The sequence below is a fragment of the Sapajus apella genome, unplaced genomic scaffold (assembly GCF_009761245.1).
Source record: "Sapajus apella isolate SASKATOON/1434 unplaced genomic scaffold, GSC_monkey_1.0 scaffold79, whole genome shotgun sequence".
NCBI lineage: Eukaryota > Metazoa > Chordata > Mammalia > Primates > Cebidae > Sapajus > Sapajus apella.
In genome coordinates, this window is record NW_022437019.1 from 7,062,404 (window position 1) to 7,088,523 (window position 26,120).

Genomic DNA, 26,120 nt, shown 5'->3' on the forward strand with positions numbered 1-26,120 from the left:
CATTGGTGCCATCTCCGCTCACTGCAACCTCCACCTCCCAGCTTCAAGTGATTTTCGTGCCTCAGCCTCACGAGTAGCTGGGACTACAGGTGCGCGCCACCATGCCTGGCTCATTTTCTTTTTTTAAAGACAGGGTTTCACCATGTCGGCCAGCCTGGTATTGAACTCCTAACCTCAGGTGATCCACCCGCATCGGCCTCCCAAAGTGCTGAGATTACAGGCGTGAGCCACCACGCCAGGCGCCTGGCTAATTTTTGTATTTTATTATTATTATTATTTTTAAGTAGAGACGGGGTTTCGCCATGTTGAAACTCCTGGCCTTAAGTGATCCACCCGACTTGGCCTCCCAAAATGCTGGGATTACAGGTTTGAGCCGCCAGGTCCTTGGGTCTTTTGACTAAGAAATTGTTTGTACTGACACATTTGCTCATTTGGCCTTCTTTTGTGAGTAGCTGTGAACATTTTCATTCCACGTTAGCTTATGGAAATTAGAGATGTAATGAGTAACCATGAAATACTGTATTATAGTGGATAAATCATAAGCTTAGATATTTAGCTCTGCCACTTAACTGGTTGTGCAATAGTTACAAAACCTGTTTTCTCATCTGTAAAATGAGGTCAGTATCAGTACCTTCCTCACTTGGCTGTTGGAAGAAATAAACAAGATCTAGTAGCACAGACTCAGCATCTTTAACGATGAGCGCCTACCAAACACTTTTAGGGCTTCCTTTTTACTGTGCTTACGCATTGCAGTGTTCAAGAGCACAGGATGGGGGCTGGGTTCATATTCCAGTCCTGCCACTTTGGTAATGTAACACTGAGCAAATTTAAATCTCAGTCTTTTTTATCAATAAAATAATGAATAGGATTACCCCTTAGAGTTGGTGGGAAATTAACATAATAATCGATGTAAAGCCATAATAACTTCATTGTTTATGTTTTCAGTAAGTGCTACTACCTTAATTTTACACCCATAAATTGCCTTTACCAATCTTCCTTCTTTTATGGTCGAATGGAATAAAAGGAATCCACAAGTTCCGATACTCCAGTGTTTTAATCACTGAGGCCCTCTCGGACTTGAAAATCAAATAGCTGCAACGCTTCGCCTCCATTCCCTTCGCCCTGCTATAGTTTCTCCATTACCACTGTTTATTGACAGTACACCCCGCGTGAATGTAAGCCCCAAGGGGCGCGGACTCTGTTTCACTCACTGCGGTATCCTTAGCATACTGCTTAGTGCTTGACACTTAACAGATGCTTAGCGCATAAAAATCAATTGAATGAGCCCCAGCTGGACCCTAAAATCGCCTCCTGCTTGCCTCCCAGGAATGGAACCGAAAGAGGCAAAGGGCGTTAGGGCGCCTCCCGTCCCCCATCTTCTTACCCCTTACGTACCAGAAGGGTCATTGAATCGTTTCAGGGGCGCCTTAGGAAAGGACATGTTGACGGCCACCTCCAGACAGCTAAGGTCACTGGCACTCCTCCGCAACTGAATGCGTATTATCACTGCCTACCGGCTTCAAATTCAAATCTCTCCACATTCCCCTCCCATCCCGGCGTTGGCCAATTGGAAAGCCAAACCCCTGGGCACACCAATCCTGCACAGGAACACGAAGAAAGAATGCTGGGTTCTGACTGCGTCGAATTAGCTGGCCTGTGAGTTTAGGCCATCAGCCAATAGGAGACCTCGCCCCTCCCATACACCCAACCCACCCAGTCCTTCGCGGCGTTTCTCAGTTGTAACCTAGGAACCACTATCATATGCGCAAGCGCATTTCACTCCGGAGACGTTTGGAAAGTGCATTTTTGCGTCACTTACGTAACGGTGTAGTGAGTTCCGGTTTCGCTGGTTCCAATTCTATCCCATCGTTCGTTGCATGTGAACTTTTGGGATTTCAGTTCTTTCAGCTAGGTTCCGCCGGTGCCATAAATGGTCATTCAAAGGAAGAAACGAAGATGGACACCGAGACGCCAGCCTGCGTTCTTGCGCATGTGCAGTGACCCGAGCTAAGCGGCCATACCCTAAGCGTGGGATTCCGCGCGTGCGCTCGGCTCCGCCTGGTGCGCCTGTGGCCGGGAGGCGACAGGAGTATGTCGGCCCCGTTTGAGGAGCGGAGTGGGGTGGTTCCTTGCGGGACCCCGTGGGGCCAGTGGTACCAGACCCTGGAGGAGGTGTTTATTGAAGTTCAGGTGCCGCCAGGCACGCGCGCCCAGGATATCCAGTGCGGCCTGCAAAGCCGGCATGTGGCGCTGGCGGTGGGCGGCCGCGAGATCCTCAAGGTAGCCGCAGTTCGGGGCTTCTGTTCAATTTCATCTTCCCAGCCGCCCCCAGCCCCCGAGTCCTAAAGTTCATGGTTACCCTGAACGACTGCTGGGTGTCCGGACTACTGTGGCTGGCAGAAAGAGAAAGAGGATAGATAACATTGACCATGTTTGGGTCTGGTCGGAGCCTCCCTCTTCAGGGCAGGTGCTGAATTGTGGAAATTTCAGGAGATCGTTTTCTAGTGTAGTTTTCAAACCAAGTCAGGCTGCTGCTTCTGCTTCTTTAAGGGGCTTCAGCTGCGAACAGACTAAGTTGCTAAAGGAACAGATATTTCTTCCGGTCACTGAAGACAGGAAGGAAGGTGGCAGGAAGACAACAAGACAGATAAGTTCCCTGCAGTGGAGAGGTTAAGCTCTTGTAGGGGGGAGTATTAATAAATAGATAAATATAGGAAAGAACAAAGAAACTAGTCATAGGATAACGGGCAGAGGATTTAGAGATGATGTTGGGTGATTAGTTTTCTAATATAAAAATTTAAAAATCCTGCTTGTTTGTGGAGTGGTCAAGCAGGTGGTAAAGAGGTGTGTGCATAAAATTAGTAGTCCCCCTTTTATTTTTTTCACCAATACTCTTTGGATCTGGACCCGCTTTTTCTTATTAAGTGAATAGTTAAATTTAATTAATAGTTTGAAATTAGATTTTATTCTTAGGTTAGATGGCCAAGATGTTTGTTAGCAGTGTAAGGTGGTGAAGGGAGACTCCTTGTTTCCTGGTTTTGTGAACTTGGGCAAGAGATTGTTCCGTGTCTCTATGTCTTCCGTATCCTCAAGATACGGTAGTTCTAGTACCCTTCTCATAGGATTGTTTTGAGAATAACATGGTATTCATGTATATGAAGAGTATTCACTGGTATGTAGTAAGTTCATACTATATGTTAGCTATTATTAAATATTATAACATGTGGAGGTGCTTTGAATGCCTCAAGATTCCTGTGAAAGACATTGATTTATGTCAGCTTGGATTAAGTGACTTGTGAATTGTTGTACAATTCATAGTTTCCTGAACAATGGTTTTAGATTACAATTTAAATTTAGTAAATCCAGCAACTTTAGGAATTTAGCAGTAACGCTGGGATTTTTGATGTACATCTAGACGTTTTTTTTCCAGTAGGTTTGACATTTTAAAATGTGGGTTTTTTCTAGTGACATTTTAATTTCACTTTCTATGACTTAAATTTGGCAACAAATTGAAACGGATTTGAGCTTATGCATTCTCTTATTTAAAAGGAAAAAAAAAAATATATATATATATGTGTGTGTGTGTGTATATATACATATTTAGAGTCAGGGTCTCTTGTTGCCCAGGCTGGAGTGCAGGGGTGAGATTGTAGCTCACTGCAGCCTCAAACCCCCTGGGCTCAAGCAATCCACATTGGCCTCCAAAGTGCTGGGATTACAGGCCTGAGCCTCGGGGCTTGGTGCGTTCTCTTTTACATTTATGGTTTTTTTTTTTTTTTCTTCAAAAAACATGAGTTTGTAAGCAATGAGTAACAACTAATCTATCACATCTGGAATATATACTTTGAAGTTTGTTTTTTTTTAATGTTGATTGCCCAACAAAAAGATTAAACCTTTTTTAAAAGTTTACTTTAAAAGACAACATTTCTTAGTTTTAGCAGGAGAGCCCTTCTTGTGGTTAATTTTAATTGGTAGAATTAAAGCATTTCAGATATTAATTTCACATTTGGCCAGTGGCCAGTAATCAGTGGCCAGTATTACTATATCTTACAAAAATTAAGGAGTCCTGATCTTTCTTTTGAGGGCTCTGTGTCCTTTACCATAGTAAATATTCCATGCAGTATAAACTAGTTTCCATTTTACCTGCTGGGAGAAAATTTAGGGTTGTGCACCTATAAATGTCATGGTGAAGTGGTTATAAGATGTGGATTAGGTAGGAAAGTAGGTAAACTTAATCATAAAAACTTCATAAAAATTAATGAAATTCTCTATTTTTAACACCTTGTATGTTTATTTTTCAGGGCAAACTCTTTGATTCTACAATAGCTGATGAGGGAACATGGACTCTGGGTAAGAGTAATTATTATAATTCATCAAATCTTTTTTTAAAATTAATTTGTCTTGGAATTTACTGTCTTTTTCCCTTTTGTATTAGGTCTTTTTTGTCTTTGCAGCTTTGAAAGATAAAGCAATAGAAATGTGTTGAAAACAATTGTATGTCAAAATTACCTAGTTGTGGGAAAAAAGATTACCTAGTGGTTTTTGAAAATAAAAAATTTAATGAAGAACTTTTTGAGACCAGCCTGTCCACAACATTGCAAAACCCTGTCTCTACTAAAAATAAAAAAGTTAGCCAGGCATATGGTGTGTGCCTGTAATCCCAGCTACTTGGGTGGCTGAGGAACGAGAATCACTTGAACCCAGGAGGTGGAGGTTGCAGTGAGCTGAGATCGGGCCACTGCACTCCGGCCTGGGTGACAGAGTGAGACTGTGTGTGTGCATACACACACACACACACACACACACACGCGCGCGCGCACACAATTTGATGAAGAACTCTAATTTTTTTGTTTTTTTTTTTTTCTTTTTTTAGAGGATAGAAAAATGGTTCGTATTGTTCTTACCAAGACAAAGAGAGATGCAGCAAATTGTTGGACTTCTCTACTAGAGTCTGAATATGCAGCTGATCCTTGGGTACAAGACCAAATGCAGAGAAAGCTTACATTGGAGAGATTCCAAAAAGAAGTAAGTCAGATGAAGTGTGTCAGTATGTATAAATATATAAAAATCATTGAATAAATATTATTTGAAATTAAAACTCAAATGTCATTATGAAAAGTTATATTTTTTCTAGAAGAATTTTTTAAGTGAATGGTTAGAAAAATGGCCTTTCTTGTATGGATTTGATTTTTTCAAAAGATTTTCTTGAGAGGAATTTATTTCTATTGCTGTGATTTGTGAGTTCAGGCATACTTTTATGTACATCAGTAATGCATGAATAAACTCTTAATATAGTTGAACCAGTATAGATTTACCTAGTGTAAAAAGTGAAAGGCCCCTTCACTGCTGTTCTCTCCATTCCATGCATTTATCTCATTTTTGTCTCATATGTTGGCTATTGTTTGTTTTGTTTTTATCATAAATGGAGGATCACACATGTGTATTGTTCTTCATGTTGCTTTTTTATTTAATAATATGCTGTGGGTCTCTTTCCCTTTTTCTTTTTGTATGTCTTCTTTTTCTTTTGATAAGTATGATATTCAGTAAACTTGTCTAAATAGGAATTGTGTACCCCTTTGTCTAAGTATAACAATTCACACAAATTATAGTGCTAAAAACAAGAAAGGAAAAAAGTCTATAAATATATTTTAAGTAAATTAAGAGTTAATAAAAATTTATTCATTAGAATATTATTACTTGAGGGATTACTTTAAAAATAGTTTACAAAAGTCAAGAAGTTTAAAAATAATTAAAAGCCTAACTATACCTAACTTTTAGGTATAAAACTCATTCTTTTTAACTGCCTCAGAGTATTCTGTAGTTTGGATATGTCATCATTATTTAGCTCTTTGTCTTTGATATGATTTAGATTTCTTCATTTTTCTCTATTTTAAACAAAGCTGTGTTTTCATCTTTGTCTGTATGTCTTTTTTTTTCTTTTTTTTTGAGATAGATTATTGCTCTGTTACCCAGGCTGGAGTGCAGTGGCATGATCTCAACTTACTGTAACCTCTGCCTCCTTGGTTCAAGAGATTCTCCGACCTCAGCCTCCTGAGTAGCTGGGATTACAGGCTTGTGCCACCATGCCTGGCTAATTTTATTTTTAGTAGAGATGGGGTTTCACCATGTTGATTAGGCTAGTCTTGAACTCCTGACCTTGTGATCTGCCTATCTCGGCCTCCCAAAGTGCTGGGATTACAGGTTTGAGCCACTGCACCCAGCCAGATAATGTGTCTTTATGATAATGATTTCCAGATGTATATCTGTAGCCTAGAATTTTTTTCTCAATTCAGGACCTGCATATCCAATTATCTATTCAAGATTTCCACCTGGCTATCTAATATATATTAAGGTCAACATGTCCAAGTTGAACTCTCTCATGTCCTTCCATATTTGTTCTTCCCTCTAGCTTTCTCATCTCAGTTGATGAAAACTAGTAGTTCAGGTCAAAAACATATTGGGACTCATCCTTGATTCTTACATCTCTCTCATACCCTATCCAATGTATTAGGAAATCTTATTGATGCTACCTTCCAAATATATTTAGAATTTGGCCACTTCTCATCACCAACTCTCCTACCATGCTCATCTGGACCACTTCTGTTATCTTGCCTGGATTACTCTAATAACCTTCTAATTAGTCTTCTCACTTTTACCCTTGCCATAGTCTTCTCAAATTAGCAGTCAGAGCAGTTCTTTCAAAATGCAAGTCATATCATGCCACTTCTGAGAACTCTGCAAGTCATGTCTCTATCTCTTAAAGGGCCCTATCTGATCAGTTATTCCATTATCTCCCTGACTACTTCCTCCCTTACTGCTATCCCTCTTAGTGATTCTTCTGTAGCCATACTGGTCTGTTTCCTGTTCTTTAAAGACTATATCAGCCCATCCCTTTGCTGACCTTCTGACTACAATGCTCTTCTCCCACAGCTTGGCTCACTTTTATGTTTTCATATCATTGCTCAATGAAGCATACTTTCATCATCCCATTAATATTATAATTTTATTTCCCTTATCCTGTTTATTTTTTTTTTTTTCTGTATTACCAACTTTTAACAGTCGATCAGGGGTTGGCAAACTACAGCCCTTGGGCCAGATTTGGCCCACTACCTGCTTTGTAGCTTTTCAAGGATACATAGATGCTCATTTGTTTATATATCATCTTTCAGACAGTTGAGTATTTGTGGCAGAGACTATGTGGCCTGCAAAACCTAAAATATTTACTACCTAGTTCTTTAAAAAGTCTGCCAGCTCCTGTACTGGTTGATTTATGGTTTGTTTCCTCCTGCTAGAATGTTAAGTTCCACTAGAGCAGGGATTTTTGTTATTTTTCACTCTTGAATTCTACATACGTCTAATGGTCTTCCAAACAGTAGGAGCTCAACAAATGTTTGTTGGATAAGTGAAATAGCCCACCAAAAAGACTAAGGCCTGATATAGTACTTCACAGGATTTTTATGAGGGTTAAATATCTATGTATGTATACCTCTTAGAAATTTGTGGGCATATAGAAAGCTACCAAAAAATGCTAGCTCTTAAATCTACAAAATTATATTGAAGTATATATGTTTCCCTATACACTTGCCAACATCATAATATACATATGATCTTCTAAATATTTGTAATTAGGGAAGTTGAAAAATGCCTCATAGTTTTAAATATGATTTTGGTGAGAACAGTGAAGTCTGTTATATTTTCATTTATTTATTGGTCATTTAGATATCCTTTTTTATCAATTGCCTGCTTGTACTTTTATTTTTCTTTGTAAGTTTTATTTCATTATATGTATTTTTTTATCTTTTAGAATCCTGGTTTTGACTTCAGTGGAGCAGAAATCTCAGGAAACTACACTAAAGGTGGACCAGATTTCTCAAACCTTGAGAAATAACTGCTTTTTTTCCTGCGTTCTGTGGATCCTAGCAGATATTGCCAACTTAATCAGAGGAACAGATTATGTGATGGAAGAAAAATGGGGATGCCTACAGTTAACAAATTACAAAATATATTTTAAAATGGTTCTAAAAATTGCATTGAAACATGATTTATGTAGGAAACATACTATGGGAACTATTCTATGGATATATGGTAAAGTTTTTTTGGACTTTTTGCTCAGCATGAAGTTTTATATACTGCATTTTACTAATTCCATATTTAACCATATTTTTAATACAAAAGAACATTGGAGTATAGATCATGTGAAATGAAGTGTGCCTTCAGGGAAAATTAAGTTTTTCTTTTGATGAATACAATATTCAATAAAGTTTTCTAAATAGGAATTGTGTGTCCCTTTGCCTAAGTACAACAGTTCACACAAAGAAAGTATAGTGCTAAAAACAACTCTAAGAAAGGAAAAAGTACTTAAATGTATTTTAAGTAAATTAAGAGCGAATGAAAATTTCTTAATTAGAATATTATTATTTGAGGAATTACTTTATGTCAAGAAGTTTAAAAATAGTTAAAAGCCTAACAATAGAAGTGGATTGATAACAGAAGAGAAGTACCTAAGTGAACGTGGTAATTAGGTGAGTCCTTTGTTTGGAGCAGAAAGTGAAGTAAGGTCAGTAATTGTGTATCAGTGGCATCGTTTTAATCGTAAGTGATTTAGGCATATAGGTAGGAATTGTCTATAGACATTTTATTCAATATCCTATTTATGTCCTTTTTACTTATTTCTTGTCCTTTTTAATTCTTAAAAAATTTCAAATCTCGTTCATAGAAAAGTTACGATTTCTTTCTGAACCATTTGTGAATTAGTTGAAGACATGTTGCCTCATTACTGATTACTATTTGCTTTAGATTACCTTACATGACTACAATGCAGCCATTAAAATCAGAAAATTTACCTTGACACGTTACTACCTTCTAATCCTCAGACCTTCACTTAATTCACATTGAACTGATTGTCCCAGTAATGTCCATATAGCAAGAGGATCCAGTCAGAATCATGCCTTCCATTTAGATATTAGCTATCTTTAGCCTACTTCATTCTGGAACAAGTTCTCATTTTTTCCTTAAGTTTCACAACTTGGTACTTTTGAAGATTACAGGCTAGGTTTGTAGAACATCCCTTATTTTGGATTTCGTCTGATACTTCATGATAAAATTCAGGTTATTCATCTTTGGCAGAAATGTGATAGGAGTGCATCCTGTCATAGTTTAATAATTTCAATTTGTCTCATTTCTGACGGTTTTTCTTAGATGACTGATTAAGGTAGTATCTGCCAGACTTCTCCACTGTACTTATTTTTATAATTATTTTTTTGAGAAGATAGTTGCAAAATACTACCTTGTTATCAGAATCTAAATTTATTGTATCTCTATATATAGACATGATTTTCTATTCATTGGGTTAAAAACCTATTTTCAGTACTTTGATGCTCAGAATTATTGTACATTTGGCTGGTATAAGACCATTCTGGGTGGCCTCTGTGTCCTTCTGACATGTTCCCATCATTATTCAATCAATTGTTTGTCACTTTCTGGCTTAAGGTATACCAGGCTTCTCATGCTTTCTTTGACTAGCCCAATAATCAGCCATTTTTCCATAGAGCCTGTGTTCTCTTTAGTGGGTAATATTTAAAAGCCAAGATCTGTGCTAGTGTGCAATTGCTGTTGGTGTGTATATATAATGCATGTCTTTACATCTGTATTTTTGTATCTATGTATATTGAAAACCATGAGTTCACATGTAAATTATAATCTCATGGGCTTCATTTTCATTTTTTCCCTTTCCATATTCATAACTCCCTTTAGTAGCAGTGAGAAACCTGATTTCTATTTGATTCTCTATTGTAGATCATCTCCTCACATGAATGTCTTCCTCACCCTGCTTGGGCTTTGCATCCCATGCTAAGCAGGAATGTCCTCCTCACCCGGCCTGGACCCTAACACCTCACTCCAGGCCATGGCAGTCCATTCACCCTATGATGCCTATCTTGCTCATTTTAGGAATGAATTGTTGGGGAAGAGGCTATTTTTCTTTTGATTCTCTTTGACATTTAAAAAAATTTATTTTGAGTAAACAAAGTACAATTAACTTTTTTGGTGTTTAGTATGGTGAATTTTAAGTATAGATATGTGTAAACATCTCCACATCAGGATATTGAAGAGCTCAATCACCATAAAAATTCTGATGCGCTCTCTCTGTAGTCACAGCCTTCTCCCAGCCCCTAAATGGAAACCACTGATCTAATCCCTGTCTCCATGTTATTGTCTGAAAGCATGTCATAAATGGAATCATGTAATTAAGAAAAACAGCTTTATTGTAGCAACATACATTTCACCTATTTAAAGTGTAATTCAGTAGCTTTTAGTATATACACAGATAAAGGCAACCATTCCCACAATCAATTTTAGAATGTTTTCATCATCTCAGACAGAAACCTTGTATAGTTTAGCTTTTATCCTTTCTTCATCCCAGGCCATCAATACAACCACTTTTCATCTCATAGATTTTCCTATTATGGACATTTCACATACATAGAATGATAATATGTGGTCTTTGATTACTAGCTTCTTTCACTTAACATGTCTTAAGAGGTTTGTCTATATTCTAGCATGTATCAGTACATTCATTAGTATGTCTGAATACCTCATTGTATGGCTGTATCACTTTGTTTATACATTTGTAAGTTGAACATTTTGGGTATTTATACTTTTTGGCTGTCGTGACTAGAGCTGCTATAAATGTGTACAAGTTTTTATGTGCATATGTGTTTTCATTTCTTACCTAGGAGTAGAATTTTTAGGTTATATGATAACTATGTTAATCATTTGAGGACCTGTCAGATAGTTTCCTAAAGCAGCTACATCTTTTTACTTTCCCACCAGCAGTGTAGACAGGTTCCAGTTTCTCTGCATCCTTGTCAATACTTGTTTACCTGAGTTTTTTATTTTAGTCATTCTAGTGGATATGAAATTGTTTCTCTGTGGAGTTTTGGTTTGCTATTTTCTGATGACTGTGTTGAGCGTTCTTTCTTGTGCTTATGACTGTTTGGGTATCTTTCTTGAAGCAGTGTTTATTCACATCCTTTACCCATTTTTTAGTTGTTGTCTTATTGAGTAGTAAGAGTATATATTCTGAGTACAAGTCCCTTATCAGGTACATGATTTGTAATTTCTCTTATTCTAAAAGGAGAAATTCTCCTATTCTCCTTTTATTTTGTTGATAGTGTCTTCTGAAACACAGACTTAATTTTGATGCTTATGGTGGATCATGTTTTTGGTGTCATGTCTAGGAATCTTAACCCCAGGTCATGAGGAATTTTTATTTAGTGTTTTTTTTTTTTTTTTTTTTTTTTGGGGGGACAGACTCTTGCTGTGTTGCCCAGGCTGGAGTGCAGTGGCATGATTTCTGCTTACTGCAACCTCTGCCTGCTGGGTTCAAGTGATTTTCGTGCCTTAGCCTCCCAAGTAGCTGGGACTACAGGTGTGCACCACCACTCCTTGCTAATTTTTTTTTTGTATTTTTAGTAGAAATGGGATTTTACCATATGGGCGAGGCTGGTCTTGAACTCCTGACCTCCAGTGGTCTGCCCGCCTCTGCCACCAAAGTGCTGGGATTATAGGCATAAGCCATTGTGCCCAGCCTACAGATTTTTTTCTTCTAAAAGTTTAATAATTTTAAGTTCTATATTTAGAGCTGTGATCCACTTTAATTTTTATGTAAGTTGTGAAATTTAGGTAGGTTTTTTTTTTTGCATATGGATGTTCAGTTTTAAAATTATTTGTTGAAAAGTTGTCCATTCCCCCTTGAGTTGTCATTTCACTGTTGTCAAAAATCAGTTGTTATTTATGTGAGTCTGGTTTTGGACTCTATTACATTGATCTATGTGTTTATCCTTTCATAAATACCACACTGCCTTGATTATCATAGTTTTATAGTAAGTCTTAAAACTGGGCAGCCTGATTTCTTCAACTTTATTCTTTTTCAAAATTGTTTTGCTAATTTAGTTTCTTTCCCTTCCATATGACGTTTGGAATTAGCTACTCTGTATCTACCAAAAATCCTACTGGGATTTTGAATGCAATTTTGTGAGTCTTCCAATCCATGAACATGAGGTATCTATATAGGACCTCTTTGATTTCAGTCATCAGCATTTTCTGTTGTTTTCAGCCTATATGCCACAGTGTTCATTTTGGGGGAAGTATTGTAAGTTGTATTATTTTTGAAACGTGGGGATCCAATTGCACATTGCTAGTATATACAAATGTGTTTGATTGTTTATTGACCTTGTATCCTGTGTCCTTGCTAAACTGTTAGTTTTGGGAGTTATTTTGTTGTTAACTCATTAGTTGTCTACATAAACTACAAATTGGAACAGTTTTATTTTATCCTTTTGAGTCTGTAGGCCTTTGATTTTTCTTGCCTGATTGCAGAGGCCAGAACAATAAAGTGGAGAAAGTGGCCATCCCAGTCTTGTTCTGGATCTTAGGATTTTGAAAGCATTGTCTTTGACCGTTAAGTATGCAAGCTGTATAGTCTTTTCATCAATTCCCTTTGTCATGTTGAGCAAGTTCCTATCCATTCGTTAGCAGTTTCATGAGTGGATGTTGAATTTTCTATAATCTTTCTGTATCGATTTGGTCTTTTTTTTTTTCTCTTTGGACTGTTAATATGATGGATTTTATTGATTCCAGAATTTTGAAACAGCTTATTTTTTCCTCCCAACCCCAAACTTGGTCATGGTACATTATTCAGATTATATGTCTATATTTTATTTGTTGAGGAGTTTTATGTCTGTGTTCATTTTGGATATTGTGCAGTATGTTTTTGGGCTTTTTTTTCCCTTGTATTATCTTTATCTTGGTATGGTATCATGTTAATTCTGGTCTTATAAAATGAATTGACAAGTGATTATTATTTCTGGAAGAGATTTGTAGAATTTGTGTTAAATCTTCAAATGTTTTATGAATTTGCTAGTAAGGTTTTAAACAATTCAGTTTTTAAAGAGAATTTATTGAAGTTTTAGTTTAGTTTTGGTAGTGTATACCTTTCAAAGAATTGGTTCATTTCATCTAATCCTATGTGCATAGTTGTTCATGGTATTTTCTTTGTGTCCTGTGTCCTAATGAGGATCTATACTGTTATCTCTTCTTTGATTCTGAAGATTAGCAATTTCTCTTTGTCAATATTGCTAGAGATTTATCAATTTTACTGCTCTTTTCCAATAACTAGTTTTTGGTTTTGATTGTTCTCTATTAATTTGTTTACAATTGCATTGATTTTCTGCCTTTTTTTTCCTGCTTGCTTTAGGTTTAGTTTGGGCTTCTTTTTCCTTTTTTTTTTTGTAGTCAGGTCTCACTTCACCACCCAGGCTGGAGTAGTGTTGTGATCATAGCTCACTGCAGCCTCAAACCCATGGGATCATGATCCTCCTACCTCAGCATTCTGGGTAGCTGGGACTATAGTGGTGTTGTCACCACATCCCATTAAATTTTCCTAGTTTCTTAAAAGTAGGAGCTTATTGATTCGCGACCTTTTTCTTCTAATTTAGTAAAAAGCAGTTGATTGATATAAATTGCAGCACCAGTATGGCTGCATTCCAAGCACTGTGATATTTTCATTTAGTTTAAAATATTTTTTGAGACTTCCCTGTAGAATCATGAATTATTTAGAAGTGTGTTGTTTAATTTCCAAGTGTTTGGAGGTTTTCTTGCTGTTACTGATTTCTAGATGATGGTCAAAAAATACACTTTGTATGATTTTATCGCTTTTAAATTTGCTAAGGTTTAAGACCCATGAAGTGGTGTCTTTTGGTGAGTGTTCCATGTGTACTTGAAAAGAATGCTTATTCTGCATCTTTGCTAATTTTCTATTAATTCTGTAGACTACTGAGGAATGTTTTCAGTCTCCAACTGTAAATGAAGATTTGTCCAGTCCTCTTTTTAATGCTGTCACCTTTTGCTTCATGTTTTGTTTTGTTTAGTCTTACCCTCTCACTCAGGCTGGAGCATAGTGGCTCTGTCATGCTTTTCACTGCCGCCTCAAACTCCTGGGCTCAGTCTTCTCATCTGAGCCTCCTCAGTAGCTAGGACTACAGATGTACATCACCATGCCCAGCTAATTTTAAAATTTTTTCGTAGAGATAGGGTCTCCCTATGTTTTGCAGGTTGGTCTTGAACTCTTGGCTTCAAACAATCCTCCTACCTTGGCTTCCCAAAGCGCTGGAATTACAGGCATGAATGAGCCTCTGCACCTGGCCTCTTCATGTATTTTTATCATTATATGTCCCTTGGCAATTTTAATTGCTCCTGTTCTTTGATGAATTAATATAAAAATCTTATCTTTTTATTTTTTGGAACAGAGTCTCACTGTTGCCCAGGTTGCAGAGCAGTGGCATGATCTTGTCTCACTGCAACCTTTCTGCCTTCCACTTTCAAGCAATTCTCCTGTCTCAGCATCTGAGTAACTGGGACTACAGGTGTGTGGCATCACACCTGGCTGATTTTTGTATTTTTAGTAGAGACAGGTTTTACCATGTTGTTCAGGCTGGTCTCAAACTCGTGGCCTCAAGTGATCTACTCACCTGGGACTCCCAGAGTGCTGGGATTACAGGCATGAGCCACCATGCCCATGTCCGGCATCAAAAATAGGCTTATTTTTAAATTCATCTTATTTGACTCACATTTACTGTTTCTAGTTTCTGAAAAATAGGTTTCACACTTAAATAACACATTTTATCAATTTTATTCTATTAGTATTAAGAAAAATTGAGTGTTATTATATGATTATGATGATAGCACAGAAGTTAATGTGGCCAGAATTTAGTTTTGATTGGAAATTATACAAGCAATTTCACTTGAGTCCAATTAATCTATTTTCAGAGGTAATGTACACAGTGGTTAAGAGCACAGCCTCTGGAGTCAGAACTGCCTGGCTTTGAATCTTACCTCTCAAGTACCAGGTATAGATCAGGGGCAAGTCATTTAGCTTCTGTGTCTCTCTAGCTCATTTGCAAATTGGGATGACCTCATTCAGTTGAAAGGATTATATGGGATAATTCATAGTACCAGATAGTAAAAATTATCATTGCCAGCCACAAATGTCAGATTGAAAATATATAGTGTTTTTAGATAGGATGTCTCAAAATTGGAAATTCGTATAAGGTTCAGATACCTTTTTAAAAAAGTAGTATGAAAAGTTACCAAATAAGTCTAAGGGAAGTCAATTATAAGAGACTTCTTTTATGATCAATTTGTCTTTCATCAGTAACTCCTTGCAATGTCCACTTTATGTCTTATTAGGGCTGGTTGCGGTGGCTCACGCCTGCAATCCCAGCACTTTGGGAGGCCAAGGCAGGCAGATCAAGAGATTAAGACCATTTTGGACAACATGGTGAAACCCCATCTCTACTAAAAACACAAATTAGCTGGGTGTGGTGGCGCGTGCCTGTAGTCCCAGCTACTCAGGAGGCTGAGGCAGGAGAATCGCATAAACCCAGAGGCTGCAGTGAGCTGAGATCATGCCACTGCACTTCAGCCTGGTGACAGAGCAAGACTCTATTTCAAAAAAAAAAAAAAAAAGTCTTGTTAGTTTGAACATGAACAGTTCAAAATCATATTTATTGCTTCAATTCTAATAAGAATTATAATTGATCCAAGCAGGGCAACATAACACATTGTGGTTACCTGGTATTAGCAACCACACTGTTGAAATGCTGTTTAATTAGGTTAAGAGAGCTTGCACAAAACTTCAAGTGGGCTGAAACTAAGAGTAAATATGTATTAAGGATAGCATCCATAGCAGTGATGAATCTAAGTAATAAAAAGGATTAATAATGCATAAACACCAACTTTTAATGCACATTAAACAATTATTTGTCATCACTCTGTGTCTATTAAAAAAAAACACTAGAGGCCAGGTGCGGTGGCTCATGCCTGTAATCCCAGCACTTTGGGAGAACGAGGCGGTCAGATCACTTGAGCCCACGAGTTTAAGATCAGCCTGAACAACATAGTGATACCCCCGTTTCTTTAAAAAAAAAAAAAAAAAAAAAAAAAAAAAAAAAGCCAGATTCCAAGGCATGTGCCTGTAACCCTAGCTATTTCAGAAGCTGAGATGGGAGGATCTCTTGAGCCTGGGCTGCCGAGTCTACAGTGAGCCAAGATCACACCACTGTACTCCAGCCTGGGTGACAAGAGTGACCTTGTCTAAGAAAAAAAACAAAGTATCAGCTAATACTCATACTATTTTTAATAGGGATTTTATTATTTCTGGTACTATGCATCTCTACTAAATTTAAACATAGTAGAGATAGCTTTTTATAATGTTCTGCTAACACATTGCTAAAACAGATAATTAAATCAGAGGAGAAACAAAACCACCCAGCAAAGGATTGCATTTCAGTAACTTTATTGAAAGGTATAGCTCTTAGTACTAAAACATAATGGTAGTTGGTTAGTTTACTTCTGCCAACTCAAAATTAACAATGACATATTCAAAATATTGAAATTTATCAGCCTTTTGGGAAAACTAAAAAGTTACCCATAAAACATTGTTTATAAAAGTTAAGATATACTGTGGTTCTTTGGCTTTTCATTGCGTATTGATCCATAACATGATGTCAAATTGCTTACAGCCATTCTGGACTCAGGCTATACATTGCACTGAGTAACTGTTTACAACACTTTAACACTGTACTTCTTACATTCACTGACATGGAGAATCCTAAACACTACCTCAGCCTCATTCAGAGTTATGAAGGTGTCTACTTGTTTTTCTTAAGACTTTGTTTTAGCATAGTAAGGGCATCAGTGGAAGTATATTCTCTTTTTATAAAACTGCCATCACCTCTAATTTAAAAACAGTCTTTAGTAAAAAAGAAAAAAAAAACTTCTGGAATGTTGAATCTAACCTGAACTTACCTTGGTGTGGGAAAGCAAATTTTCGAAGTGATAATTTATTCTGAGTTACTAATACAATAGAAACTAATTTTCTTGATGGGATTCAGTTTGAGGCAGTAGATTCTGTATAAAAATTTTATCGTAGATACAAATGTCAACTGTTTTCTAGAAAAAAATATTAAAGATACCTTAATGAATATGCCAAACTTTTTAGGTCTGTATTTTTCTTTATATAAAATGCCCTCAAATTTAAATGTAATTCCCATATAGCAATGAAGTCCACATTTCTGAATTATCTATTACTTGCATTATGGGGTGTGTTTATACTGCCTAGAATGTTAACCCTTATTATGCCTTAAAAGTGCACTTGTGAAATGTTGCTTTTGACGTAAACTTCATAACTTAAAATTTAATATTTAAGTAGGAGTAGGATTAGAATAATGAAAGTGATTGAAGCTGTGGGAAGACTGATAGTTGATGGTATTAGTGTGGCTCCTCCAATACCATTTTCAATACCACCTAAAGATAATGATCTAATATCTAAAGTTAGATCAATGATAGAAATGAAGATTCACAGTTTACCTTCTCAGGCTTGTCATTAGCGTTTCACATTTAGGCTTTTAGCTTTGATTTGAATGCTTCACAGATGAATTCAAATCTAAACATAATTCCACTACAGCATAACATTAATTAGGCAGTTTTCTGAAGTCTGAGACCATCATGCTTATCTTGTGTTTTGAGGCTTCATAGCTTAAATCCATTGTAACATTATAGAATCCATAGAACAAGGTTGAGGAGAAAGGCTTCAGAGAAGTTTTTTGGTGCTGTAACAATCCTATTTAAATACAGAAAACAAACAAAATCCAATTTAACAGAAGCCAGTCTGCCTAAATACTAAGAAAACTGAAATGTTCACATCTAGTGTTTATAATCATATGTAGATGTATTAAATGTTGACATTTAGTTTTGAGTAGAATAAGATAAATCATCACTGAGTTAGGAAATTTAGATGGCAAGAATGTATATCACATATGCAGAAAGCACGTCGACATTTTTTATGCATAGAACTACTTTTTAGTAGTCCAGCTGCTATAGCAATGATAGGTTACTATAGTGTTGACACACCCTGGCAGTTTCCAGATACCTAATGTAGAGACCAGCTATCATATCCTAGTTTTTCTTTAAGTACAATATCTACGTTCATACTGACTTTACTTATAAGCTAACAGTCTCAAATTAGTTCATACATGGTTCAGACTTCTGGTGCTGCTGTCTAGCTTAGCTTATGTAATTTTAAATGTAGAGTTTTGGTCTACATACAGCAAGATCATGTGCAATTAAAAAAAAAGCACGATTTTATTGCTACAAGGATGCTGTTCTCTAAGCTGAAAATTTAATGGAACAGCTAACGTATGTATCAGAGGTTGGATAATTCCTTACTCCTAAGGTAGTGTACCTGTATATAGTGAAGGCCTTCAAATATTAGCTGACTAGATCAGCGATGTCATTTTCCCCTTTACTATTCCAACTCCATTTGTTTATTTTGAAGATAGTTACTATTCTTTAGCTGAAGAAAATTATGGCATTGGAAAATTTTCTTTATCTGGAGAATTTGCCAATTAAGGAAAACATTTACCAATTAAGGAACCATTTCAGGAATTGTTGGAAGGTGAGTTATTCTGTAGTAACTATGCTTCAATTGCCGTGCAGTACGCCCAGAAACAATCCATTTCAACTTCTGAACATTTGGTTTGGAACACTTGTTTGATGAATATTCAGTTAAACACTTGGATACAAGCTCTTGCCAGAAGGTCAAATCTCTGCCATTTACCTGTACATAAATTTTAAAAAATTATTACTCAAAGTAAATCCCACCTTATTTAACTACATTAATAAATGCAATCCTATGAACATGTGTCTTTGCTCATTAAAAAAATGTGAGGATAGCTACATAAGTTCCAAATAAACATAAGACATCTCATTTTACTTCAGGAGATAGAAGAGGTTTATTTTCTTTCACAGCTGTTAATAGGATTTAGGCTATGTCCTTGACATACCTTGGAATGTTTCTGAAGACATTCTACTCCTTCTGTTAACTCTACACACTTCTGTGCTTGGATCTCTAATGCAATGATAGACAATGCCAACACAGAAGGCTAAAAGATAGAAATTTAAAGTAAATGCCAAATATAAAAACAAATCACATAAATAGGTGTAATCTTTATCAAATATTTACCTTTGCTTTGGAAAAAATGATCCTGCAATGACATGCCTTAAGTTGAGCTTCTAATCTTTCAAAATTAATGCTATTTCTCCTTTAAAAAGAAAATGGTATTGTTTTTATTAGGTAATAAATACTACATGTAGTCAAGATATTTTTAGAAAAACATTGATGTCAATTTCTAAAGTGAAGCTTATATATATTTATCATACCAAGTGAACTATTTGAAGGAATTCCCTTTCCATTAGAAATACTAACTTCTTAAGGGTACCATATGGCTGTTTTAAATAATTTGGGCCAAAAAATTAAAATGAACAGTACTATGCCACAAATATCAAGATTTATTTTCTTTTATTTATTTATTTTATTTTTTAACCTGCAACTGTCTTTTTGTATAACTTGATCTTTTAGTTTTAATAAATACTTCAACATCTACTGAAGGTCCTTTTTTCCATAAATTTGTGTTAGATGCTTTTCTACTAGGTTCTATATAAGTTGAAATGTACTTTAATCCCCAGAATTAGCTTTAATGAAGCTATTGACAATGGAGCATTTTCCTGCTTACGCTGGACATTAAAGTTCAAGGAGCCACAGCTGTCATTTTACTTATTTTTATTAGAATTCTACGATGATACTGATTTTATGCAATATCCATACAATACCATTCTGATTTACAAATCTGTCTTGTTCAAAACAAAGGGCACTTACCTTTCAAATGGCAAGTTCTCTTGAAGGAGTGAATAATACAGTTGCAGAAATTGAAAGGCAGTAGTAGCTTTGACTTTCCAACACACCTTCTCCAATACAATCTTTTCCATTCGCATCAAGTCTGAAACCGTAAACCTGTATTGACTTATTCGGATTAAGTCAGTTGCCAATGGGACATTCCTTTCCTCCTCTATTGATTTTACAGCCAAATAGAAGCAGCTCAGTCCAACACATCCAAGGTGCTTGGGCTGTACCTAAAATAAAACCAGTAAGTCCATGACTCTACCTTATTTCAATAAAAACATAAAGGATAATCTAGAACTGAGACCCAAATTTGAAATGCATATTTGAGGTTTATTTCTCAGCTGTGATGGACTTAACACAATCCACTCATACCTAAAATATAGCCTGTCAACACTATGGACCATACTTGGAACCAATTTTTGAGTAATTGGACTGAGTTTCAGTATAATGTTTGGTTCAGCATAGAAAAATTGTATGTGTGTGTTTTTTTAATCACTGTAAAACTACAAGTAAACATTGTTCTAGTTTGACCAAATAAGTTAACTAGTCAAAGACATAGGACTAAAACACTTTATGGCTTATTTACAAAATAAGCCATTTCTTTCCAGGATGTTGGATTTTTTCCAGGCTCTTGTTTCTGTGGGAACACATATAAAACAGTTTTAAAATACTACAGCATATACTGTTTACTCTGCCTGTAAAGTTCTATTCACTAATCTTTATCATTTAGTATTCTGAATATCTGCAGTATGAGGCACAGTCAAAACTTTACCCAGTCATTTACCTCCAGTTTAAATGAAACAAAGTTTTTACCAATATTACTATCTCTGTGCTCTCTTTTTTCTTATAACCTCTTCGGCAGTACACTTATGTCTCTTTAAAGGCATAATGTAGTTATTTTTCTTATTATGACTTGTGCATAAGAGCAACGATCTTATTCTCACTTAAGAGTGAATTATACCTGAGGGACAGCTGTATATTATTCATTTATGCAACATTTACAGAATCAAAGGTAGTGCCTTCACATATGAAATGTCTAATGAGTTTTATTAGGCTGTTGAACACATTTCTTGAACCTTCAACAAATACTGAAGTCCTTCTTTATGATGCACTGTGTTAGATTCCAAGGACTAAAATATAAGTTTCCTTGTAATTGTCACATCATCTTATTTTCCTCCAGTAAACATGGGTGTACAGGAAAGGCAGATGCATTTGTAACAGTTAAACTCTGAAAGCTACATAGTCTTATCTAGCATAGTTGTTCCTCCTGCAGATACACTCTCCTCTCTAATGCGTGTACACTGAAGCTGGAAATGCCAAGCATAACCAAGTCTTGACTAGGTCTAAGGCTAAAACATTTACAATCTTATTTATGGGTAGTGATTAAGAAATATATCTTAATTCTTAGCCACAATCTAGCCTCTAATAAATTTTTGTTACTAATAATTTCTAAAAATAGTAAATAAGTGGACAAATCCAACCTATCAAAAAGGGTTTATTTTTTAAAAAACAACAGCCAACTTTCTTACTAGGAAACTGCAATTAGTTACTTGATACTAGACTTTTTCATTTCAGAATTTAAGTCTAATACTTGATGTACTACTATTAATTATGATAAGAAATCATATTAATGCCGTAGTAGACAGAACTAACGTTTTGGCTACTTGCTGAAAATAAAAAAGGTCAAGTTTATGAATATCAGCTAAAAGGTAACAAGTCCATCTCCAAAACAGACTGAGCAAAATTAAGAAAGTGTAGCTTCAAACATACCTTCATTTTTGACAGGAATCTGTCCAGCAAATTCACAGCTAGAGAAAATGTCTCTGTGTCGAAGCCAAAGAACTGAGTTAGACTAAGAAGATCTTTTACTTCAAAGTCCCTTAGTCTTGCAGTCATTCTGAGGCCATTATCGTGTGCAGACTCAATTAGTCTCAAGCCACAGACCTTTGGCTGACATCTAGACTCCTGTTCCAAAAGGGCATTCAGCTGGTGTAGCAGTTTCTGAGAGTCAGTTGTTGTCAGTACCTCAATCATCTATATATAGAAAAAAAAAAAGACCAGAAAGGAGTGTAAGAGTAGTCCTTCCTGCTTTCCTTGGCCATCTTTGCACTGGGCCAAGAAATGATTTATAAGTCTCCCATCCCCCAATGCGGCTAGTGCATCTAAGTCATTGCAAAATGCCATCTGTTATTTCCCTTCTACAAGTCGGTCACAACCTAAATTGAGTTCCTAGAGGGAGAGAACCATGCTTTTGAGAAAAAATAAAAAGCAAATCTTCAAGAAATACTTGTTCGAGTTATTTATTGTCAACAGATAACCACGAATAGACACCGTAAGACAAGATATAGAAACTGAAAAGCAAATAGTAGTATTCTACCATACATTAACAACATCAACTGTTCAATTTACTTAATAATTGTACTTAGATCCTCATTTATGAAGTAGGGATAAGGTTTATGACCTACCTCACAGATTTGTGTGAATTGAATGAAATCATGTAAAGAGCTTAGCACGTTATGGTAGGTGCATAAAAAAACACTGAACAATAATGATGAGCTTGAGCTTATTTCTAGATTTATAAAACGAGGGTAACAATAACTGTGGCTGAATGTGAAGCTTGAACAAGATGATTCACCGCTTAGAGTACAGCACAGTGCTTGGCACACAATACGTAATATTAACTAGCTAACTTTTATTATTGTTAGTAAAGGAAACTTAAAAGGTGACTTTAGGAGGACGTATTGGGGCGGGGGTGCTAACCTAGTCTGAAAGATGAACCTGGGAATTCCACTGATTTAATTATGCATAACACAACCTTGTCCCGAGCACAAGCTAAGCCCTGGTTACAAGGAAAATCCCTCCTCACACCAATTTAAAGAGAGGAAGGCAGGAGGTCTTCCGAGTTGGTCATGTGAGGAACCTCTAACTGCAGGGGTTCCATTCTTTTTCCCCTGACTAGTGCCTGGGGCTGGGCCGGGAGACACTAAGGCACCTCACGAGGCCGGATCCGGCTCCGCCCTTCCAGCCGCGGACTAGCCTGGGCTTGTGCTCACAGCAGCGGTAGAGTTAACTGCGGAAAAGGGCGCGGGCCAGACCTACTCTGCGCCCCGCGCCCCCAACCCCACTCCCCAACCGTACCTGGCGGTCAACCCCCCCGCAGTCCCACTCACCTCGACAGCGACTGCAGCTCCTCAGCGGTTACCACCCTCCCCGGGCCTGCTCACCTCACCCCACGATATCAGATCCGAGAGGCCCACGAGGAAAGGGGGCTCGCAGGAAAGAGGAGAGAGGCCCGGGGAGGGGGACTGTCCAGGGTGGCGGTCTCGGCAGCGCCGCCGAGACAACTCGGCCCAGATCAGAGTCAGTTCGGAGCCGAAGGGGCCGCGTCGGCTCTGCCGAGAAATATATTGGAGGGCGGAGCTTTCTCGCGAGAAGGGGGTATTTTCGCCGCTGATTGGCGTAATTCTTTTGATGGATGGCCTCCGCGATCCGTAAAAGGCACGGCGGTGGAGTAAGAAGCCTGGCCAATCAGCTCACACTTCCCGTTATCTGGCGTCAAATTCCCCTCCCCCTTCCACGCCCCTACCTCTAAGCGTCTCTCACAGGAGAATTTTCCAAAACGCCGTCATTCACAGGCGGGCCGAATTAAATGCTCTGCATCAACCGTTGCCTGGGTCAGGTCAAACGTCTGTCAGCCGGATTGGCCGGCGTTTCGTTCCAGAATGTACTGTTTGTTATGTGGGGTTTAGAAGTTGTACAGCGGTTCTGCCCCGTCTTTCTAAAAATACAGTGAGTAGTTAAAAGAGAAAAAGTCAGGCTTTGATTTTTCATTACAGATAAAGAGGTGGTGGAATTTCTATGATGTGGTTTATCAACTTCCAGAATGCTCTCTTCGTGAACTTTGGAAGGCAGCTGATCCTTGCCTTAGTTTGCTTTTTGTACAATTTATCAAATAATGGAGCTGGACTGTGTAATGTCTTTACCCTCTATCAATTTTCTGAATTTGCTTAAGCAAATTCAGAGAAAAGTGAGGAAAATCCATTAGTAAAAGGGCCTGAAAAACGGTGCACAAGGAGTAAGTTCTAAACTCTTATGGACTACACGGTAGTTGGATATCTCTGTTCTCATGGCCCCAGTTCAGTTTCTCTTGCTTTGAAAAAGTGAAAATTTGGAAGGTTTGCTGTCACCTCTGCTGTTTGCCCTGCCCTGTACTTACCTAAAGCAATGCCACAGAACAAAGCTCTGGAAACGAGGGAAAGGGGTGGGGAGGAAAGGGGAAGGAAAAACCAGAGAAAACATTGATACCTCACAATAATACCTCAGTCACATAATCAGGTCAGTTTGAGAAACAGGCTGATATGGGGAAGAGGCCTTGGTTCCTCTTGAAAATAAGCTTACGTAGTGAATATAAATTGGCAATTTATAACCCTTAAGTCATTTTATTTAAAAATACTTTTTGCTATAATGTGTAAGTTTATAGATGCAGTTTTTCCTTTTGGCTTTTAGTTCTTATTATTCCTAATTCCTAAAATTAGGAATGTATATGCATAATTTTTAAAAAATGGCTAAAGAATCATAAAATCTTTATGGCAGGCCGGGAGCGGTGGCTCACACCTGTAATCCCAGCACTTTGGGAGGCCAAGGCAGGCGGATCACCTGAGATCCGGTGTTTGAGACCAACCTGGCCAATATGGTAAAACCCTGTCTCTACTAAAAATACAAAAATTAGCCAGGTGTGTTGGCCACACAGCTGTAATCCCAGCTACTCAGGAGGCTGACACAGGAGAATCGCTTGAACCCAGGCAGAGGTTGCAGTGCCACTGTACTCCAGCCTGGCCAACAAATAAGACTCCATCTCAAAAAAAAATCTTTCTGGTTGTGAAAAGCATGCATAAATTCACTAATATTTATTGAACATATAGCATAGGCCAGTGGAGAACAAACTAGACTGGTACCTGTCCTTGTAGAACATGTAATCTGTGGGCAATATAAACACATAGATTTTAGAATGAAATATACTTATTTTCGTCTCCAGGAATAGCTAATAACTAGTTATGTGACTTTCGGCAAGTTATTTAATCACATTTTCTTTTCTCAACAATAGGAAGTAAAAATACATTATTCATGGGGTTATGAAGAGGATTAAATAACACAAAGCGCATAGTCACTATTCCCCACTACAGATCACAGTAGATTTCTTGATAAATGGTAGCCCTTGTTATTAAATTACTATTTCTTTTGAAATGTCTTACTTAAACAAACTTCGATTGTGTTTTCTCTGTTGTCAGACTTAGTCCTCTGTTTTCAACCTAGAAGGATAATCAGAGTATTAGAATTGTTTGTTTAACATTGATAAAAGTATCTAAATTGCATGTATTAAATTCTATACCTTTTTATACTTGAAATTTGCACTTGAGGACTTTTAGGTAATATACTGTTGTTTATGTAATAAGAATATTTTACATTATAATCTTTCACTTTTTATTAAAATCTGAAATTTCTTACATAAAAAATTATTTCACTAGTACTGGAGAGACATTAATTACATGTAAATCAAGTCAAATTGATATTCTTTACTTTTCTTCCTCCCCAACGCCATCTGCCATTTTCATTTCAAAATGTTAGAATATAGACCATCATTTAAATAATTGAAAAGACCTAATTAACAAAATATGGAAATGTAATACTCAATTATCCACTCTTATAAAATAGAGATAAGGAGCCCTTCATTAACTATGATTTTAAAGAAGTGTGGATTTAATCATGAATTCCTCTTAAAAATTTGTTAAATGACTGCTGGGGGTATAGTCTAGGCTTAATGATGTATTCGATTCCTATCCTCACACTTTCTTCTCCATTAACAGTTAAGTACAACAAGAACTAATGGGCAGAATAATGGCCTCGAGGCTGGGCAAGAATCCAGGCAGTAACTGAAAGATTTAATCATATTCTCCACGTGGTAGACTGTAGACATGCCTTTGAACACCAAAGATTATAACAAGCAGGTATAAAACAGTGGCAGTGTGTCAAACACTGCCCTGACTCACAGGGAAATTCCTAGTTGGCTTTGTTTGTTTCCGTCTTGGAGGTGTGGGAGTCTGTGCCTTCCCTCCTGCACACACAATATCCAATCACCTTTCCCTTTTTTCAGGCTCCCTGAGAAATGTCCAGTACTTTTGTGTGTAGCCTTATCCAACTGTGATAAGGGCCAAGGAAGTAAGGGTCAAAAAGATCTCAGCTGAGTCTCCTACTTTCTGATCCTTCCTGTAACTACGTATTTACAGCCTCCTCCACTTCTCTAGCTGTTCTCTGGTGCATCTAG

At 37.1% G+C, this 26,120-nt stretch overlaps 3 protein-coding genes across 4 annotated transcripts in view; 1 reads left to right on the forward strand and 2 right to left on the reverse strand.

Moving 5' to 3' along the window:
* HMMR (hyaluronan mediated motility receptor) overlaps positions 1-1,773 on the reverse strand; it is a 29,658-nt gene extending 27,885 nt beyond the window's left edge. The window contains exon 1 of the mRNA XM_032252709.1: positions 1,396-1,773. Within this exon, the coding sequence (XP_032108600.1) occupies positions 1,396-1,441 (46 nt within the window). The 5' untranslated portion in view covers positions 1,442-1,773. The remainder of the gene's footprint in view (positions 1-1,395) is intronic.
* Positions 1,774-1,819: 46 nt separating this feature from the next.
* On the forward strand, positions 1,820-10,027 carry NUDCD2 (NudC domain containing 2). Its single transcript, XM_032252712.1, has 4 exons — positions 1,820-2,280; positions 4,302-4,350; positions 4,874-5,025; positions 7,805-10,027. The coding sequence occupies exons 1-4, from the start codon at positions 2,092-2,094 to the stop codon at positions 7,886-7,888; spliced, it is 474 nt and encodes a 157-aa protein (XP_032108603.1). The 5' UTR covers positions 1,820-2,091; the 3' UTR covers positions 7,889-10,027.
* A 6,310-nt stretch (positions 10,028-16,337) lies between these two features.
* CCNG1 (cyclin G1) lies at positions 16,338-23,495 on the reverse strand. 2 transcript variants are annotated; one of them, XM_032252711.1, is made up of 8 exons: positions 22,969-23,495; positions 21,569-21,832; positions 19,775-20,028; positions 19,082-19,160; positions 18,903-19,001; positions 18,552-18,676; positions 18,482-18,502; positions 16,338-17,680 (listed from the first exon to the last, which is right to left on the reverse strand). In XM_032252711.1, the coding sequence occupies exons 2-8, from the start codon at positions 21,830-21,832 to the stop codon at positions 17,614-17,616; spliced, it is 909 nt and encodes a 302-aa protein (XP_032108602.1). In that variant the 5' UTR covers positions 22,969-23,495; the 3' UTR covers positions 16,338-17,613. The 2 variants fall into 2 exon arrangements, with proteins under 2 accessions (XP_032108602.1, XP_032108601.1); XM_032252710.1 differs by lacking the exon at positions 21,569-21,832 and having other exon boundaries at positions 18,482-18,676.
* Positions 23,496-26,120: the final 2,625 nt, after the last annotated feature.

What these genes read in the sequence shown, in the direction of transcription:
- CCNG1 (XM_032252711.1), bottom strand. Translation starts at nt 21,832, where the DNA reads ATGATTGAGGTACTGACAACAACTGACTCTCAGAAACTGCTACACCAG. An exon ending in GATTCCTGTCAAAAATGAAG is followed by an intron (nt 20,029 to 21,568) that starts GTATGTTTGAAG and finishes GTTTTATTTTAG; the next exon opens with GTACAGCCCAAGCACCTTGG. An exon ending in CTGAAATGGTTCCTTAATTG is followed by an intron (nt 17,681 to 18,481) that starts GTAAATGTTTTC and finishes GTATTTAAATAG; the next exon opens with GATTGTTACAGCACCAAAAA.
- NUDCD2 (XM_032252712.1), top strand. Translation starts at nt 2,092, where the DNA reads ATGTCGGCCCCGTTTGAGGAGCGGAGTGGGGTGGTTCCTTGCGGGACC. An exon ending in TGAGGGAACATGGACTCTGG is followed by an intron (nt 4,351 to 4,873) that starts GTAAGAGTAATT and finishes TTCTTTTTTTAG; the next exon opens with AGGATAGAAAAATGGTTCGT. An exon ending in TGGAGAGATTCCAAAAAGAA is followed by an intron (nt 5,026 to 7,804) that starts GTAAGTCAGATG and finishes TTTATCTTTTAG; the next exon opens with AATCCTGGTTTTGACTTCAG.